Here is a 20863-nt window from a genome sequence, read left to right on the forward strand (position 1 = left end):
CGACTGAGCCACTGAGCACGCACTCATGCACTAGGAGGGACGTAACTGGTATCTAGTGCACTGAGGTCAGGAAAGCTGCAGATGCCCTACAAGGCCCAGGCCTGCCTCCATAACAGAGCTATCCGGTCCCAGCACCGACAGTGCCCAGGGTGAGAAACTCTGTCTTAAGTTCTTACACTTCAGCTATTTGGAGATGGTGCCCATTGCCTCCTGGCCCATCTGTTATTTCAGCTGAAGTTTATACGGCGCTGTGTTTACACTCTTCCTCCCCCTGCATCCTCTCATCTGCCTGGTTCAGGCTTTAGGGAAACTCCAAGGTAAGTGTTAGTCACTCAGTTGTATCTGACTCTCTGTGACCCCATGGACTGTAGCCCACCAGGCTCCTCTGTCCGTGGGATTCTCCAGGCAAGAATACTGGAGTGGGTTGCCGTTTCCTTCTCCAGGGGATCTTCCCGACCCAGGGATCGAACCTGGGTCTCCCGCATTGCAGGCAGACTCTTTACCGACTGAGCCACCAGGGAAGACCCACCAAAGCAAGGAGGAAAATAAATAAGAGCTTATTTCATTCCTGTCTAGAGGGCACAGTCACTGAAAGCTTCAGTTCTTTCTTTCTTTCTTCTGAGAAATAAATGTTGCAAAAGACTGAAATAAAAATTGGATTCTTTGAAAATCTGTGAGTCTCAAATTCTAGCCCTGAGTAGTTTTGTGGCACCAGACAGTCTTTCGTAAACTTGATTGTTTTGACTACAAAGGTGTAAAAAGTTCTGCCTTTTTGAACGTCTGTGTAAGTTAGGTCGTTTTATGTAAGTGGCTTGTAATTCATTCAGCCTGCATCCAGCCTCCTGTGTATGCACACCGAACACTGCTACCTGTTGGAGAAGGGTGACACAAGAGGGAACACAATACAGATTCTGTGTGCAGAGAACAATAATCTAAAAGTATATGATAAATATGCACACAACAAAGCCTGGCAGAATGTGTCAGTGCGATAAATGAAAGAAGCAAGCTACGTGTGAGGCTGGCGGAGATGACAAAACAAACCACGAAGGAGATAGTATCTGACCTGAGCCTTGAAGAATGATTCAAATTCTAAAATGTGGAGACAGGGAGCTGGGCATCCCAGCAAAGCGGACTGGCTGCCAGCTCACGCTTGCCATGGGCCAGGCATTTTTCTTAGTGTTTTACATCTATTAATCCACTCAACACACATAATTACCCTACAAAGCAGGTACTATTATTGTTTCCTTTTTACAAATGCACAAGTTGAGTCACTTGGGGTTTAACCCAGGATTTGAACCCAGGCAACCTAGTGTGGGAAAGATTGAAGGCAGGAGGACAGGGGACAGCAGAGGATGAGATGGTTGGATGGCATCACTGACTCAGTGGACATGAGTTTGAGTGAGCTCAGGGAGATGGCGAAGGACAGGGAAGCCTGGCGAGCTGCAGTCCATGGGGTCGCAAAGAGTGGGACATGACTGAGCCGCTGAAGAACAACCACCACCTAGTGTGGGTATCAACCTGCACAACTAGTACACGCTCTGCTGAGCCAAGCAAAGCAGGCAAGGAGAGAGACAGCCTTGCTGAGGGGGCTTAAGGAGACAAGCCTAGAGAGACGGGTGGGCCCTGAATACCAGTCTGAGCAGTTTCTACTGAATTCATCACATCATGGGGAGCTGACTTGCTTTTGAACTTCTGTTGGAAAATCACCAGGATGCTTCAGTTCAGTTCAGTTGCTCAGTCGTGTCTGACTCTTTGTGACCCCATGGACTGCAGCACGCCAGGCCTCCCTGTCTATCACCAACCTCCGGAGCTTGATCAAACTCAAGTCCACCAAGTCGATGCCATCCAACCGTCTCATCCTCTATCATCCCCTTCTCCTCCCGCCTTCACTCTTTCCCAGCATCAAGGTCTTCTCCAGTGAGTCAGCTCTTCGCATCAGGTAGCCTAAGTATTGCAGTTGCCGCTTCAGCACCAGTCCTTCCAATGAATACTGAGGACTGATTTCCCTTAGGATGAACTGGTTGGATCGCCTTGAAGTCCAAGGGACTCTCAAGAGTCTTCTCCAACACCACAGTTCAGAAGCATCACTTCTTCAGCGCTCAGCTTTCTTTATGGTCCACCTCGCACATCCACACATGACCACTCTCACTCTCTCACCAGGATGCTTACTAGTTGTATTTTCTTCACAGATCGATGGAACGTTTAAGATCGATATTCCCCCAGTGCTCCTGGGCTACAGTAAGGAGCGAAGCGTGATGATGGACCGGGGTTTTGACTCTGTCCGAAGCCTGAGTGAAGGCTCTTACATCACCCTGTTCATTACCTTGGAGCCTCAGCTGGTTCCTGGGGAGTCGGTTCGAGAAAAGGTAACTGTGTAGTCTCTGGGATCCCATATGAGAAGCGGACGAAACGTGAGAGAGGCTTGCTAGGCTATGCTTTCGTAAAATTAGACTGAACAGATGAGCAGAGGTTTCCTTTCTTGAGCATCTATTATTACATTCAGAGGGGAGCTTCCAAACCGGGAGAGAGCAGACTATGACTGGGGCCAACAGGCCGAAAACCAGAGGGCCCTTTGCACTGGGCATTCTTCCCAGGCAACTGACCTCCTACTGCAGGAGTTTTAAGAGCCCTGTGGCCTTCCTTCCTTAAAATGAGATTATCTAAGCTGTCAGCTGCTGCCTTCAGTGGCTTTTCACTGCCCCACTGTGGCTGTAGGTGGCATTTCTCTTAGACCTCCAAAATGCGGGCTTACGAAAATCCCTCTGAAATGCAAACTCGGCTGCTCCTTGTGCATTGACAGGACCCGGGCGTCCTAAACACACAGCAGCAGAAACGACCCCTCAGGGAGCCCCTGCAGGTTCTTCAGGAGAGAGAGGTTCTAGCCCTAAACAGTAGGGACCATAACCTGGAATTGTTTTTCCGCTCAACAGCAACTGCCAGGATTAGCAGATTAGTCTTCCCTCCACCATCATCCCACACTGAGCCATACCATGCGATTTTTCTTAAGTGATTTACTCATGGAATTGTCTAAGAAAATCAGTAGTAACTCCTGAAACTCGTATTTGAACATCCCTACCTTGTCTCGGTAAAAACGAATGTGTTTTAAAGTAGATGACTTCTGTTAATGAAGCCTTCCTCTTATTTTCTTTTTCCTTTCTTGCCTCTGATAGATGGGTGACATGCTTAAAAAGGTACCATGTATTTTGTTTTGCTGTTCATCAGTCAGTGGGTATTGAGCTTTCGTCCCCTGCTTCTGTCCTCTGCCTCGTTATAGAAGCTGCTGGGTCCTAATGTACGTGTAATCCCCTGGCCAGGAACTACAGACGTCTGCAGTTCATGTCTAGTTTTGCCTCTGGGCCCATGTCATCTTGTCAGAAAGATTCTCATTTAGCTCTGAATCTGGAAGTCACATGTCAGACTGCCACCTGCACACTGGGAGCCACTTCCACTGTTTCCAAGCCCATAAGCCCATGGCCTGCTCCTTAGAGAAGCAGTGCGCCTGTGACATTTATTTCTGGCCAGTGGGGCTGCCACAGTGCAGGTGTTCAAAGAGAGGGGGGGGGGGAAAAGAAAACATTCAGTTTTCTGTAAGTATTCACATTAACCAAAAGTTAAGGAATTGAGCCAGTTAAGAATCTTCCAAATTTCATGTTGAATCAACTGTGAATTTGTTGGTTCTACCTTTATTCGTTTTATAATAAATAACCCCAATCCTTTTAGTATTTAGCTTTCGCCTGGCATTTCTCAGATTACCAACTCAGCATGTGTTGTTGTTGTTTAGTTGCTCAGGCACGTCCGCCTCTTTTGCAACTCCATGGACTGTAGCCTGCCAGACTCCTCTGTCCATGGAATTCTCCAGCAAGAATACTGGGGTGGGTTGCCATTTTCTTCTCCAGGGCATCTTCCCGACCCAGGGATCGAACCTGTGTCTACTGCACTAGCAAGCAGATTCTTTACCACTGAGACACCAAGGAAACCCTCACCAGTTTAGCATACGACTCCTTAAATTACTGCTTCAGCCCATTAAATGGTAATTCTGGTAATTTAAACAGGTATTAACGACCATTATGAGATACCTGTTAAACATTTACCTTATGCATGCTCGGTGCAGAGAAGAACACACAATGACTCAGACATGGGCCCTGCTCCCAAGAAGCACTGGCTATGGAGTCAAAATGCACAGCAGATATTCAGGTCCACGTGGTAGAAAAAGTTTTATATTGGGTTGGCCGAAATGTTCGTTCATGTTTTACCCTAACAGCTTACAGAAAACCCAAACGAAAAAAAAAAAAAAGAAAACCCAAACGAAGTTTTCAGCCAACCCAGTACATACTTGTTTCGATCTGGAATGCCAACAGTCAGTGCTGATGCCAGAGTTTCACTCTTCTCTCTGGACATGCCGATAGGTGCCTCTCTCTAATGCCTCCCTGGCACACAGTGTCTATCCCTATAGGATCTCTGGTCAAGTATTAGTATTTTAAGCCCCTGATTCCTTATTAATGGTCTCTAGACTAGCTTACTCCTTGGAAGGAAAGTTATGACCAACCTAGACAGCATATTAAAAAGCAGAGACATTACTTTGCCAACAAAGGTCCGTCTTGTCAAGGCTATGGTTTTTCCTGTGGTCATGTATGGATGTGAGAGTTGGACTGTGAAGAAGGCTGAGCGTCAAAGAATCGATGCTTTTGAACTGTGGTGTTGGAGAAGACTCTTGAGAGTCCCTTGGACTGCAAGGAGATCCAACAAGTCCATCCTAAATGAGATCGGTCCTGGGTGTTCATTGGAAGGACTGATGTTGAAACTGAAACTCCAATACTTTGGCCACCTGATGCGAAGAGATGACTCATTGGAAAAGACCCTGATGCTGGGAAAGATTGAGGGCAGGAGGAGAAGGGGACAACAGAGGATGAGGTGGTTGGATGGCATCACCGACTCAATGGATATGGGTTTGGGTGGACTCCGGGAGTTGGTAATGGACAGGGAGTCCTGGCGTGCTGCGGTTCATGGGGTCACAAAGAGTTGGATACGACTGAGCGACTGAACTGAACAGAACTGAACTAGACTAGAAGTTTCTTGAGGGGTCTGCCTTATATACATTTATCCAGACTGCTTCAAACCCTTTAGACTTTCAGCAAATATTTTTAATAATTGGATAGATGGATAAATATATAAACTAATGAGTTTAAAGGAAGCAGGGATGAATTCAAAAGGGTACTTTTTTTCACATCACCCTTGTTTCATAATTCTCTATCTCTTTAAGGTTATGATTATTTCTACCCTAAGCATCTGTGACACACCCATACTGAAGTTTTATAAGCTCACTTTTTTTCTTTTACTTATAAATTCATCATGACACCTATGTGGTAGCTACCGAGTCCTGGCACTGTGCTGAATACGTGGTCATAATGACGATGGTGTAATGACAATGTTAAGATTCAGATGTGAGTGGGCGTCTTGTGAGAACGCCCAGGAGGCTTTTGGAGATGCCTCCATCCTATCTCCCCCCAACTGCTTAGAGTACAGCCATCAAATTAGAAACAGGAACCACAGTTCAGCTCCAATATAAGAGAAGTCAAGAACACTCCAAGCTCATGAGGGAGGGGATATATGTATACTTATGGCTGATTCATGTTGTTGTAGAGCAGAAACCAACACAATATTGTGAAACAATTATCCTCCAATGAAAATTTTTTTTTAAAGCCATAACTTATGGAATAAAAAAAGAACAATTTTATATTCTAGGTTCTATTAAAAGTCATAAAATAGTAATGGGATGTTATCTGTGCTCTCATTCATTCATTCGGTAACACTTATTAAACACTTTACCATGTGCTGGCTAGTATCCTCGATACTGAAGATTAAAACAAAAAAACTAGATCAAAACAAAATCCCTGACTTCAGGAGTCCTATTCTGTGAGGGGAACAGTGTAATCAAATATGTCGGCAGCTTTAAATGCTAAAATAAATAAAAAGTATGAAGGGGATGTCTGGAGGTATTGCCCTACTCAAAAAACAAAAAACAAACAACAACTTTCAAGCACTGCCAGGAATGTAAACCTTACTTAAAAGTTGACTTTCTAGTAAAATTTTGTGTTTGTCAAAGTAAGTAATCAACCATACATAAATTTTTATACTAAACAACAAAAATTTTGTAAGAACACTTAAATATCTGCTTTATTCATGCTACTTTTTAGCAATGCCTTTAAGGAAAAATGACACCATATGTCCAGAGACAAGTGAAATCTGTTTCATCTGCTTGAGTTACTTTAAAAAGTCTGAGATTTGGCTCAGCTTGGATCAGAGAACCACTTTTAAAAGCATTTTATAAATGTTTAAGTATTATACACTTCACATTTCTAGTTCTGCTTCCTTTTACTTCAGGCTCATTACTGTTATTTATTACATTGGCTCTGGATTAAAACCTTTTAACACATCCGTATATACTTGTTGCTTCCCAGTGGCTAAGCAGTAAAGAAGCTGCCTGCCAATGCAGGCGATGCGGGTTCGATCCCAGGTCGGAAAGATCCCCTGGAGAAAGAAATGGCAACCAACTCCAGTATTCTTGCCTGGGAAATCCCATGGACAGAGGAGCCTGGTGGGCTGCAGTCCATGGGGTCAAAAAGCTGGAGGCAATTGAGCACAGATATGGATATATACTTATAAATCTGTTATCCTTTTAACATGAGCTGCTTTAGCTTTGCACTTGCGACATTAGGTTTCTGAGTCCCTCTAATACCAACATCAAAATACACATAAAACTATTGCTTGGACTCATCAATCAGAATTAGTACATCATAGCTTAATTTTTATGTGTTGCTTTATTAATCTAATACTTTCCATATGGCTGTATGCCTAATGACTACTTTCTTGTTGTTGTTCAGTCACTGAGTTGTGTCTGACTCTTTGCAACACCCTGGACTTCAGAACGCCAGGCTTGCCTGTCCTTCACTATCTCCCAGGATTTGCCAAACGCATGTCCATTGAGTTGGTGATGCTCTCTAACCATCTCATCCTCTGCTGCCCCCTCCTCCTCCTGCCTTCAATCTTTCCCAGCATAAGGGTCTTTTCCAATGAGTCAGCTCTTTGCATCAGGTGACCAAAGTATTGGAGCTTCAGCTTCAGCATCAGTCTTTCCAATGAATATCCAGGATTGACTTCTTTTAGGATTGCCTGGTTTGATCTCCTTTCAATGTCATTGAATTTTTAATGAGTCATTTTTAATGAGTCCATCTGATTTTTAGATTATAAATACAATTAAATAAGGCTTCAGGAACACCAGGGCATGACAGTGTTGTTAAGGGGGGTCACCGAATCACACCTCATGAAGCACATGTTGAGTCCACGTTGACTGTGGGATCCAAACAGGTTCCACCATATCTCCTGTAATCATACACGTCTCTCCTTTTGAAGTTTGATTCTCAGGAAGATGAGAAATTGCTTCAAGCAACAGAGAAGTTTCGAGCTGAGTGTGCCTTGAAGTTTCCCAGCCGGCAGTGCCTCACCACAGTGGTTGACGTTAGCGGGAAGACCGTCTTTGTCACTCGTTATCTCAAGCCTTTAAACCCTCCTCAGGAGCTCCTTGATGCTTACCCCAACAACCCCCAGGCAACAGCGGTAAGCATTTCATAGCGAATCAGTATCGGCGCTTAAAAGGTTTTAAAATTCAGTATGTGAAAGTCGCTCAGTTGTGTCTGACGCTTTGCAACCCCATGGACTGTATATAGCCTGCCAGGTTCCTCCGTCCATGGAATTCTCTGGGCCAGAATACCGGAATGGGTAGCCATTCTCTTCTCCAGGAGATCTTCCCAACCTAGAGATTGAACCCAGGTCTCCCGCATTGCAGGCAGATTCTTTACCATCTGAGCCACTAGGGAAGCCCAAAATTCAGTATGTTACCCTCTTAATTACCATATTTCATGGTACTTAGGATAGTAACTATGTCAAGAACATTAGTGATTAATGATTAAGATCTTTTTTAGTACCATGAGGCTTACTTTCCTTACAAAAGTCTGAAGGTACCAGCAAGGATAATAAAACCCTTGCTCCATTCGTTCAATGAATTCATTAATTATTGGGTGCTTACTGTGGCCCTGACATTACACTGGGTGCTGGAAAATTAACACCTGGAAGACACTCCCCATGAGTACAGCATTTAGGACATCTCCACAAAGCACATCCCTACCAGGCTGTTAAATGCGCATCGTTCTCTGCCTGTAAAGAACCACACCTATCAGAGTCTCAAATGAACAGAACTGTGTGTTGAATAGACTACTCTTTTTATCCTTTCCAGCTTATTTATTTTATACATAAACATGTTGCATCGTCTTTTTTTTTAACTTCTTTTTAAATTTTTTTAAATTATCAAAATATGATAATACATTTATAGGAGACTTGGAAAATACAGACCATATAGTTCCACTATATATTACAATTATTTTTTTAAGTAGATACATTAAGATTTTTAGTTGGAGTTTCAATATCCAACTCTGAAAAATTAATAGAATGAATATATAGGGACGTAGAAGGATATAGTAGACCTGAAAAGCACAATGAACCAATTCAAGGTAATTAAGATTTATACAATTTTCACACAACAGTAGGATACATATGCTATTCAAGTTCCCATAGACTGTAAACCAGGAGACACTGGAACATATCCAGGGACATAAGACCAGGTACAAAACTTTCATGATATAAAGGTATTACAATCATACAAAGTCTTGAACAGGCTATTCTTAATTAAACACTGTAACTCATAACTGTCTTTGGAGAGTAGATTGTAAGACAGTAACTCCTGCTAGTGAGTTATTAATATAGCAGTTTAGGGACAGAGAAGGAAGGCTCTCAGAAAATCCTAGATGCAACACATAATGACAGGTAAAGAAAACAGGAAATCTGTGTAGAATTCAACAAGTGATGGCACCCACTCCAGTCCTCTTGCCTGGAAAATCCCACGGATGGAAGAGCCTGGCGGGCTGCAGTCCATGGGGTTGCGAAGAGTCGGAGACGACTGAGTGACGTCACTTTGACTTTTCACTTTCATGCATTGGAGAAGGAAATGGCAACCCACTCCAGTGTTCTTGCCTGGAGAATCCCAGGGACGGGGGAACCTGGTGGGCTGCCGTCTATGGGGTCGCACAGAGTCGGACACGACTGAAGGGACTTAGCAGTAGCAGCAGGTGGCTCAGACAGTAAAGAATCCACCTGCAATGCAGGAGACCTGGGTTCGATCCTAGGTCGGGAAGATGCCCTGGAGAAGGAAATGGCTACCCACTCCAGTATTCTTGCCTGGAGGATCCCATGGACAGAGCAGCCTGGTAGGCTATAGCCCATGTCGGAAAGAGTCAGACATCACTGAGCGACTGACACTTTCTTTCACTTTCAACAAGCATTGTCTTCATAGAAATAATATAAAATCTGTGTGGTTGAAAAATCAAGATAAAACAAAAATCCTGAAAAACATGTATATATGTCAGGACGGATTGATGAGACTATTTTAATGCCCTATGTTTTCCAAGGGCAAAGATAAATGTTTTTAACTTTAGAAAGAAAGTGAAAGTGAAGTCGCTCTGTCATGTCCGACTCTTTGCGACGCCATGAACTGTTGCCTACGAGGCTCCTCCATTCATGGGATTTTCCAGGCAAGAGTACTGGAGTGGGTTGCCGTTCCCTTCTCCAGGGAATCTTCCCAACCCAGGGATCGAACCCAGGTCTCCCGCATTGCAGGCAGACACTTTACAATCTGAGCTACCAGGAAAGCCCAACTTGAGAGTTTAAGTTAAATATTCAAAATTGAAATTTCTAGATTAACAACTTAAAAGAATCTTAAAAATTGGGTATAACTTCCAAACTAGCAGAAGATAAAATAACAAAATGGAGTAAAGAGAGTGAGGAGGGGAAAAAACACTGAAAAAGTGTGAAAAATAAAAAGCACAGAATAAGGTAGTAGAAATAGTCTAAATATTTAGCAGTAATCACAATCAAAGTGAAGGGATTAAACTTTCCAGTTAAAACACAGACTGTAAAGCTAGATTTTTAAAACAGTTTGTAGTGGAACTTGACACAGTGATTCTAATATTTATACAGCAGCGCAAAGAGCCAAAAATAGCAAAATAATCCTGCAGAGTAAGAAGGGCTCAGTGGGAAGATCTACCATGTCATACGGCCACTAAGGTAAAAGCGTACTGACACACAGATAAAGAAAGAGAAGTTAAAAATCCAGAATAGAGCTACACAAATATGACCCACGCAAACCTGATGTGTGACAAAGCTGGCACTGGAAATTAGTGAAGGAAGAACTATTACACAAGCGCAGTGGGACCACTGACTTCACATATGGAGAAAAGAGAAACAGCAATTCCTGCTTCTCACCATTCAACAGATAGGCTGAGAACGTAAATATGAAAGGCATTTTTATCCATAAGACCTGATATAGGAAGATCGCTAAACAAGCCAGAAAAAAGCACTGACTATAAAGAGAAAGAATAAACTTGACCACATTACGACTGAGAACCTGAGTCTAACGAAAGAACAGCACAAAGGAAATGAAAAGACAAGCCACAGTCGGGACAGGATATTCATAGCTGAGCCACCAGGGAAATCATATAATAGACAAACGAATAGTAACTAAAATATATTTTTTAAAAACTACAAATAAACTTGAAAATATGCAAAATACTTAAATACAAAGTCACAGAAGTGGAAACATGAAGGGCCAATAAGCATATAAAAAGATGTTCGTCCTCCTTAGAAATTACAGAAATATGAATGGCAACCACAGTGATGCACCAGCCTTGGTTTCTAAATACCACCATCCTCTAAATGCATAGAGTTGGACACGACTTAGCGACTGAACAACAGCTATCTAAACAGAACCAGGACTTATTAGAGAAACGGGTGCTCAGGAAGAGTTCTAACAGTAAGGGGAAAGGAAAAAGAAGACGAGGACATTTCAAAGACACACAAGAGCCTTCTGTAAAAGGCTTTCTTCATCTGTAAAAGATGGATAATAACAATAGTCTTCCTCGGGATGTTTGGAGAGGATTAAACGAGATACCATTAACACAACACTTAGTTAGCACTTGTGAGGATTCATTTTGTTCACATAAATGTCTGTGATACATGAAATTTTCTTGCAAGAAATGAGGTACAGGATCCAGCTTTCTATTTTCTTGGGAAAATAGTTACAGCTAATTTTGTTTAAACAGGAACTGGTGGCCCGATACGTGTCTCTGATTCCTTTCTTGCCCGACACCGTCTCCTTTGCTGGTGTCTGTGACCTGTGGAGCACTTCAGATGTAAGTATTCTTCCTCACAGACGTGCTGGCTTCATGGAATATCAGTAAATGGCTTGCTTAGTTTTAAATTGCAACACCCGTTAGTCATTATAAAAGTCTACACGGCCATCTGTCTAACAGAATGAACTAAATTCATTCCGAAATACTTTTTTCTTCCTGGTTCAATCTACCCATACTTCAGGAGTCACGCAAAAACTAATTATTTGTGCATATACACACACACACACCTACTTCAGATGTCTTAATGCTGATTTGTTCCCCCAAAGTTTTATTCATAAAATAATCAAAATCACATTTTATATTACATGGGAAATTGCATATTCCTTAATTTACGGGGGCCTCTTAAGGCATGTCATTATTCATGCAGTAAGTATTTCGTGGTCCCCTGATACATGTCAGACACTGTACAGAGTTCAGGCTATGAGCAGAATAAACATGGCCTCTGACCTCCTGGAACTTACAATGTATGCTAGCTACATAAACTTCAAAATGAGTCTTCAATGGTATAAACATGTATTATCACTGGTATTCATTTGGCTTCTGGATCTCAGGTACTGTGTTGGCATAAAGTTGAACTGTGATATACAACTCCCTTTGAAGAATAGCTCTAAAAGGAAGAAACTGAGTACACTTTTAATTATTTGTTCCCCAATATATTTTAGAAACACAGTGTTGACAATTTTAGAGATAAAATTTCACAACCTTAAGATATTTAAAAGAAGACATACAATGAATAGAAGAGCTATGTGCTCTAGAGCCAGACAGGCTTTCCACTTCCTAGGTATTGCTTCATCTCTCTGTGCCTCCACTTCCTCATCTGTAAAATGGGAAGATGAGAGTATGGCCTTCAAAGGTTTATTCCAGGATCCATTGAACTGACTCATGCAGTGTGCTTAAAAAACAGTGTGGCACTGGGATGGGAGGTCAGGATGTGAACAGGCAGAGCACAGAGGATTTCCAAAGCAATGAAAACACACCACATGATACCACAATGACCGATTGGTCAAACCCACAGAACGCACAACACCAAGAGGGAGCCCTGTATGTAAACTATGCTCTTTAGGTGATTATTGTGTCAGTGTGGGTTTATCAGCTCTAACACGTGTCCCGCTCTGATTGGGGATGTTGATAATGTGCATGTGTGGGAACAAGAAAACATGGGAAATATCTGTAGCTTCTTTCCAGCGTTGCTGTGAAGCTAAAACTGCTCTAGAAAATAAAGTCTTTAAAAAGCAAGTGTTAGCACATACTGCTACTGCTAAGTCACTTCAGTTGTGTCCGACTCTGTAAGACCCCATAGACGGCAGCCCACCAGGCTCCCCCGTCCCTGGGATTCTCCAGGCAAGAATACTGGAGTGGGTTGCCATTTCCTTCTCCGATGCATGAAAGTGAAAAGTGAAAGTGAAGTTGCTTAGTCGTGTCCGACTCTTAGTGACCCCATGGACTGCAGCCTACCAGGCTCCTCTGCCCATGGGATTTTCCAGGCAAGAGTACTGGAGTGGGGTGCCATTGCCTTCTCCACATAGAGGGCTATCATATATAAGTTCAACATGAAAACTGAAACTTTGACATTTATCTCCCTGACCCCACCCCATAATCGATTCTAGAAATTCATGTCATTGAAATGTCAGAGAAAACACCATGTCCAACTAAAATTGGGTGTTTTTTTTAACAATATATCTTATCTTTTAAACCACTGATTTTAAGAGTGACTTTTAAAAATCCTTTACAGCCCGTCTAGAGTGAAGCAGCCAATGAACATAATTTTTCTTTCCTTTTGTTCAGCAATTTCTCGATCTCCTGGCAGGAGATGAAGAAGAACATGCAGTTTTACTATGCAATTACTTCCTCTCCATGGGAAAGAAGGCCTGGCTGGTGACGGGCAATGCTATTCCCGAGGTAGGACCATTAGGCTGGCTCTCTCTGAGAAGGTCATTGTCTAACATGGTGCTGTTATGTTCCAGGTCATGGGCAGGACTTATTTTCATAGCAGTTCTTGGAGCTGCAAAGAAAATAGCCCAGAGAAGCCACAGTAGGGAGAGAGAACCAGTGATGAGACATGACAGGGTTTTCGGGGTACTTGAGCCCTATACTTCTGAGGATGTTCTGGGCAAATCTGAGCCCTTTTCCACCCATCACCCCCATCTGGCTCTGCCCTCCCGCCCATCTTACGAAGAGTTCTGATTCCCTCAGCGATCGAGTGTTATTCATGCCGAGGAATGAAAGGATCTGAAGAAGTGTGGCTGGGGTAGAGATCCTTTCACACCTGCTTCTTCCACAAGCAGCTGCTGTTAGGCTGGCATGCGAAGCAGAACAAGGCAGATAACCACAGGGGCAAAGAGAAGAATGTTCAGGCCATGTACTGGTGTCTCTGTTATTTTTATTAGACCGGAAATAGAGACTACTAAAATCTGTTTCCCCAGCCCACTGCAAATACCCCTAAACTGGGGGCAGGTTGGGGGTAGTTTGAGGGTACAAATTTTAAAGTCTCATGGATTGAAGCAGCTTAACTTAAAAGTGTTTCAGAAAACAGGCTCCCAGGCTCTGGGAATCCTTGGTGATGAGACAGCACAGGCTGCTGCTAGACAGGCAAGGTCACAACTGAACCCTAAGTCATTTTCAATCTCTGTCTTCCAGAGAGCCTGGAACCAGGAAAAGAGTACAGGACTAGAAGTCCCCAGGCCCGGGTTCAAGGCTCTGCCCACTCCTCACAAGCTGTGTGACTAAACGAGTTGCTTCACAACTCTGAGCTTCATGTAAAGAAAGTTGGGATGGTAATTTCTACCCCGCCTTCCCCAGAAGCCTAGAGTGAGCATCAATGAAATCACACACAAGAAATAAATGAATGAATAAATGCACACTGTAAAAGGAGGGTCTAATAATACACGAGTATTCTGAATAAAAAGTTAACATCCCTCTGCAGGTTTTCACTCCCAAGCCCACCCCTCCTCGGGTATACTCAACCGTCAAGAGTTCAGAAGTATCCTTTCACAGTACTTTCTATTCGTTTACATAATTATAAAAGTGTATCAAATATCAATCCCTGAATTAGAAACAGGAATTTTCAAATTCTGTTTAGAATTTTCCTTCTAAACAGGAATTAGAAGTTTTATTCAGATATAATCAGCCTTCTAAATACTTAAAAGGCAAGCTTGCTCACTCTAAAAAGAAAACCCAGTTACTATTTATTTCCATCAATAATCATGCTTCAGCCAATCTTAAGATATGTTGCCATTTTCAACACCATGGATGGACCTAGAGGGTACTATGCTAAGTGGAATAAGTCAGAGAAAGACAAATAATGTAATGTGGACTCTAAAAACCAAAGTAAATTAACAAAATAATGAAACAGAAACAGAGTCATAGATACAGCAAAAAACGCAGGTGATTGCCAGGGGCCGGGGCGGACAGTGGCGAGGAGAGAAATATGTGAGGAGGGTTCAGTACAAACTTTCAGTTATAAAATAAATGAGTTACAGCTACTCATTATACAATGTATAGTATGGGAAATGTAGTTAACAATTATGTAATGTCTTCATATGGTAACAGATGATAACCAGACATCACGATGGTCATTTTGAAATGTACAGAAATATCAAATCACTATATTGTTTACCAGGAATTGACATAGTGTTGTAGGTCAATTATACTCCAAAACAAACAAACTCAAAGAAAAGAGATCAGATTTGTGGCTACCAGAGGCAGGGGACTGGGGAGTTAGAATTAGATAAGGTAATCAAAGGGTACAAACCTCCAGTTATAAAACAAGTTCTCAGGATGCAATGTACAATATACTAAAGATACTTCACATTGCTGTACATTATAAATGAAAACTGTTAAGAGAGTAAATCTTAAGGGTTCTCATCACAAGAAAAAAAATTTTTTTCTTGTGTATTTAAAGATATCTATATGAGATGATGGATGTTCACTAAACATATTGTGGTCATCATTTGATGATGTAAGTAAGTTAAGTTATGTTGTACTCCTTAGACTTACACAGCACTGTATGCCAATTATATCAATAAAATTGAAAATATATGTATCCCATTTAACTTTTAAAAACAAGATACATTAGTTCAGTAACATGACCATCCCTATTTGGTCAGCATACTGAAGTAGTTGAAGGTGCAAGAATTATGCAAGAGTAAACTTTTGATTTTATTAATTCAACATAATCTAGAACTTCAAACTAATTTTCACCATTAGCCATGGGGTTTAGAAATTAGATGTCCAACTAAAATAATGAACTGTCTGTACAAACTCCTCTTGGCCCTAATTGCATAATTTATTGGAAACTGGCTTAATGGCTGTTTTCTTTCAGGGTCCAACCGCCTATGTGCTAACTCGGGAACAAAGTCACTACTTAATATGGAACCCCTGCAGTGGACATTTTTATGGACAATTTGACACTTTCTGCCCCTTAAAAAGTGTGAGCTGCTTAATAGGTCCTGATAATGTAAGTATTACCATTTCCTCTGAAATATGGTTGGTTGACTATTTTTTTTAACTGACCTATTAATTTTAATAATATTTGTGTGCCAGAAAATTTACATATATATGTATATGTGTGTGTATATATATATGTGTGTGTGTATATATATATATATATATATATATATATATATATAAAATTGTTGCTATTCAGTCACTAAGTCATGTCCATCTCTTTGCAACCCCATGTACTGCAGCATGTCAGGCTCCTTCTTCCTCCACTATCTCCTGGATTTTGCTCAAGTTCATGTCCATTGAGTTGTACTGGACCTGGTGGCTCAGATAGTAAAGAATCAGCCTGCAACGTAGGAGATACAGTTTCAATCTCTGGGTCGGGGAGATCCCCTGGAGGAAGGCACGGCAAACCACTCCAGTATTCTTGGCTGGAGAATTCCATGGAATGAGGAGTCTGGCGAGCTACAGTCCATGGGGTTGCAAAGAGTCAGACGTGACTGAGAAACTATCACTTTTACTTTTCACACTTAATTAAGTTGGTATTGGTAATTAAAGATAGTGTCAAGCAAAGGTACTCTATAAGGCACTGGTTAAAACCATGAGCTATTAGATCTCACTGCCTGAGTTTAAACTCCAATGTCAGTGTTTACCAGTTGTGTATGCTTAGGAAAGTTTCTTAATCTTAAACAGCATCAGTTTCTTCCCCGGTTAAATGAAGGTATTTGCTAGTAACTACAGAGTAGTTGTGAGAAGTAAATGAGATAATCACTACAAAGCAACTATCACACAGTAGCAACCCCGTGTTGGCTCCTGTGACTGTTTTTATGATCATCATCTACCTTAGGAATCTCTGAACTGACTACTAAAATGATTCAGAAGAATCATTTCAACAGGTAGCCCCAATATATGTATTCTTATTTGTAAATTATATACTTACTTATGTATCGATACACTATTTACATTACACAGAGAAGACATATCTTTCTTAAAGAGAGATAATTAGAGGGTCTAAAATTTCTTCCCGTGTCACTGTGATGTGCTCCGTGCTGTGAAGGCCTCTGGTCTACGGGTTACTACCAGAAGTAGAGACAAGACACGCTGAGCACCCGGCAAAGTACCTGTCTGCCACAGGGATTCAGCAAACGGTAACTATTATTAACCACAAGTGTGAAAAGAGAAGTGCAGCATCCTGTGTGCATGGTACTGTTTTTAATTAAAAGCACAGGGATAATCACAGATGATCTGCTAAGCTCCATCTACATGTAGAGAAGCACTTTAAGGTCATATTAGTAGTCAGGCAGAGTCGGCGGGTACTGGAAAAACCTTGGAAGAATTCCATTCTCTGTCAGAATTATTAGCTCTCAAAACAATTACCGTATGGCTGACCAATTCACATAAAGCAAGTGCTGTGAGCAGGAAATAAGCCTTTCCTCCTCTTCTGTCAAGACGGACAGCAGTGGTTCAGGGTGCCGGCAGCGGCTGGGACGGAGCCTGCTTGAAGCCTCAGTCGCCCTCCAGAGAGGACCCGCCCGAGGCTCACGCCCTGGGTCCGGCCCCCTGAACCTCCGCTGCCTCTGCTCCACCACCTCCTTAGAGACTGCCAGGCTTTCTCCTCCTTCACTCCTCTGCCAAGAAGTCAGTCCTTCCCATCCATGTTTGTGTTTCCACTCCCACTCCAACACCTGCCTCTGTTAAGTTTTCTCTGTCATTCTCTATAGATATGCTTCTCCAACCCAGCTATACCCTAAACTACCACTGCCCCTCCTTCTCTTCCTTCCAAAATTCTTTAAATTCTATTTATATGCCCTGCTTCCACTTTCTCAGACTTTATTGCTGTTAAGTCTCCCAGTCGTGTCCGACCCTTTGCGACCCCATGGACTGCAGCACACCAGGCCTTGCTGTCCATCACCAACTCCTGGAGTTTGCCCAAGTTCATATCCATTGTATCAGTGATGCCATCCAGCCGTCTCATCCCTGATGCCCTTTTCTCCTTCTCAGACTTTAATCCTCTATAATCTAGTCCTCTTCCCTGATCAGCCTACAGAAATAAACTCTGAGAAGTACCATTGTTTTGCTAATGGATAAATAAGTCCAGTGGTTTATTCTCCTCACTCACTTCTCCTCTTCTATGGCGCATGACACAACTAATCACCTCTTCATGGAAAAAAAAAAAAAAAAAAAACACTTGCCTATGCTTGGTTTACTAGTAAAGGACTTTTGGTTTTCATTTGTCTGCAACAGCTTCTCAGGTTTCTGCCACTAACTTTTCTTTCCACACTTTGAAAGTAGATTTTCCTGAAAATTCTATATTTAGATTTCTTGCAGAACCACACTTATTATTCATTATAGCTCTATCTAGTTTATCCTGGCAAAAAAAAAAAAAAAATAAGTCATAATTCTATCACTAGCCCAGGAATCTTTGGAACCTGAATCTTCAACTGTTTGCTAGACAGCGAGGTGCTGATCAAAATCTCAAACTCAGGACATCCATAACTCAAGTCATTTTTCCTTTATCTCTGAAAACAGCCCCTCCTCCTGGCCCTCCCACTTCTACAGAGGTCAGGCACTCAGATTCAAACCCTGTAACTGTCCTTGAGTTTCCCCCTCCCCTACTTCCTACTTCAATCCTATTAACAGATATTAGTACCAAATGATACAGATACCACCCCTTCTGTTTTCCAGGTCATGTCATTATTATTTCATCCTGCATTACTATAAATAACCAAGTAAATAATCTGTCTCCAGCTCAGTCCATCGTTTGGTCCATTGCTGCCTGGTTATTTCCGAATGTTCAGCTTTCCTCATGCGATGGCTCAGAAAGTACTGAAGGCACCTCACTGTATATAAATCTAAGAATAAACGTCTCACCTTGGATTCTAATCTGACTTCAGCTCTCTTCCCAGTGCTATTTCCGACTGCTTTTCTGCACATTCCCTACTCTACAGCCAGACTGTAGTTCTTAAAAACCTTGCCTTCTTAAAACTACTTGCCCCTATCCCTGTCTAATCTCCAGAGCAAATAATATTCCTGTTAAAACAGAAGGTAGATTTTCATCCCTCTGCTTAAAATACTCCATTGACTTCTTGGCTCACTCCAAAGTCAGAGCCTCAACCTTTACAATGGCCCCCAAGGCTTCTACGACCTGACACCTGCCTGGCCCCATCTTCACTGATCCCTTTCTTGCTTCTACGTGCTCACTCCTCTGAAGTCACTTTGTTCTCTTTGCTGTCTCTCAAACGTGCATTGCATTTGCTATTTCCTCTGCATGGATGACCCTTCCCCTTACCAGACAGCTTAATTCTCCCCTCACTTCATGCTCTCTCCAGTGAAAACATCCGTGTGTGTGCGTGTGTGTGTCAGTTATGTCCGACTCTGCGACCCTGTCCAGGGATTCTCCAGGCAAGAATACTGGCGTGGGTTGCCACTCCTGCCTAGCCTCCAATCTCACCTCTTACTGCATAGCTTTCTCTATAACCCATGTTAAGTTTAACTATTGCCACAACAAAACACTAAAAGCTCATCCTCAAACTAAATGGCTTCAGACAGTTATTCTCATGGACCCATCAGTCAGCCAGGATGGTTCTGCTGACAAGGCTGGGAGCGCCCTGCTTCATGCGTTTTTATTCTGGGACTTGGGGCAATGACAGTCGGTGGGGGCACAAGAGGGCAAGCAGGAACATGCAGGGCTTCTTTGGGGGCTGGGACACAGAATAGTGACACCATCTGTTACGCTATGCCTCTCTACTTAGCACAAGTCAAGAGCCAAGGAAATACATTTCTAATTTCTACCCTTTTAGTGGCGGGCTTCCTGGGTGGCTCAGTGGTAAAGAATCCACCTGCTAATGCAGGAGATGCAGGTTCAGTCCCTGGGTCGGAAAGATCCCCTGGAGAAGGAAATGGCAACCCACTCAAGTATTCTTGCCTGGAGAATCCCATGGACAGAGATATCTTGACGGCTACAGTCCATGGGGTCGCAAAAGAGTTGGGCACAACTTAGTGACTAAACAACAACTGCCAAGTAACAGGGCAAAGGCTGTGGGTATAGGCAGGGGTGCAGAACCGGGCCAGTGATGCCCTCTCCCACGCCATGTATCATCTGATATCCCATCTATCTGTTTGTCTGCACTGTCTTCTCATTAGCTACTACGTGCCGGTACAAACTCTGTTTCATTTACAGTTTTATCCAAGACTGTATTAGAACTGAGCCTAGATACAAGACGCTTGAAGATTATGTTGAATGGGACAAATTCACCACTCAGGCACACAGTTACAGGTAGTAGTCATGCCTATCACATGCCAACCAGGAGCTGTGCCAGATGCTAATGACACAGTGGTGAATACAGCACGGGACAGAAGTCCTCAGGGAAACATCTCAGTCTAGTGAGACAAACAACGATAAATACGAACAGTAGTAATAAAATAGCTAACAGCTCCTGAGGACTTAGTATATACCAGGCATTGTTCTAAAGAGACTTAAATAAATTAACTCGCTTAATCTTATGAGGTAAGTACTATTATCCCACTTTTATAGAGGAGGTAAGTTTCTAATCACCAGGAACTACCTTATTTCAGCAATCTACATTCAATAGTAAGGTCCACCTTGACTGCAGGAATACAAAAATGTAAGACATGGCCCATGGCAACTACGTGATGCCACTGATTGTAAAATGCTTGTCGGTGTTAAGAATCAAAACATGACAAAAAATGGGCAAGCAGTGTGTTGTCTTGCTGTCTCTCTGCTGCCTCTCTCAAAACACTCACACGTGTATACACATACATCTGCCACCATATACACTAAGGTAGTCTTGTCTTTTTTAGATTTGGTTTAATATTCAACAATATGATTCCCCACTACGGATAAATTTTGATGTCACCAAGCCCAAGCTATGGAAATCTTTCTTTTCAAGAAGTCTTCCATATCCTGGCCTTTCCAGTGTTCAGGTATGTATATATTGTTAACAATTAAATGTAGACAGACAGGTCTCCCCTGGTGGTTCAGATGGTAAAGAACCTGCCGGCAATGGAGGAGATGCGAGTTCAATCCCTGGTTTGGGAAGATCCCCTGGAGAAGGAAATCGCAATCCACTCCAGTGTTCTTGCCTGGGGAATCCCATGGACAG

The 20863-nt window shown here is 42.4% G+C and overlaps 1 protein-coding gene across 3 annotated transcripts in view; it reads left to right on the top strand.

Annotated features, from left to right (window-relative positions):
- CC2D2A (coiled-coil and C2 domain containing 2A) overlaps positions 1-20863 on the top strand; it is a 129895-nt gene that overhangs the window by 101553 nt on the left and 7479 nt on the right. For all 3 annotated transcript variants that reach the window (XM_055589133.1, XM_055589134.1, XM_055589135.1), the window contains 6 exons: positions 2190-2366; positions 7411-7614; positions 11208-11297; positions 13083-13196; positions 15619-15753; positions 20562-20684. In XM_055589133.1, coding sequence (XP_055445108.1) covers positions 2190-2366; positions 7411-7614; positions 11208-11297; positions 13083-13196; positions 15619-15753; positions 20562-20684 — 843 coding nt within the window. The remainder of the gene's footprint in view (positions 1-2189; positions 2367-7410; positions 7615-11207; positions 11298-13082; positions 13197-15618; positions 15754-20561; positions 20685-20863) is intronic.

Source organism: Bubalus kerabau, chromosome 7, assembly GCF_029407905.1.
Source record: "Bubalus kerabau isolate K-KA32 ecotype Philippines breed swamp buffalo chromosome 7, PCC_UOA_SB_1v2, whole genome shotgun sequence".
In the NCBI taxonomy this organism is placed as follows: domain Eukaryota; kingdom Metazoa; phylum Chordata; class Mammalia; order Artiodactyla; family Bovidae; genus Bubalus; species Bubalus kerabau.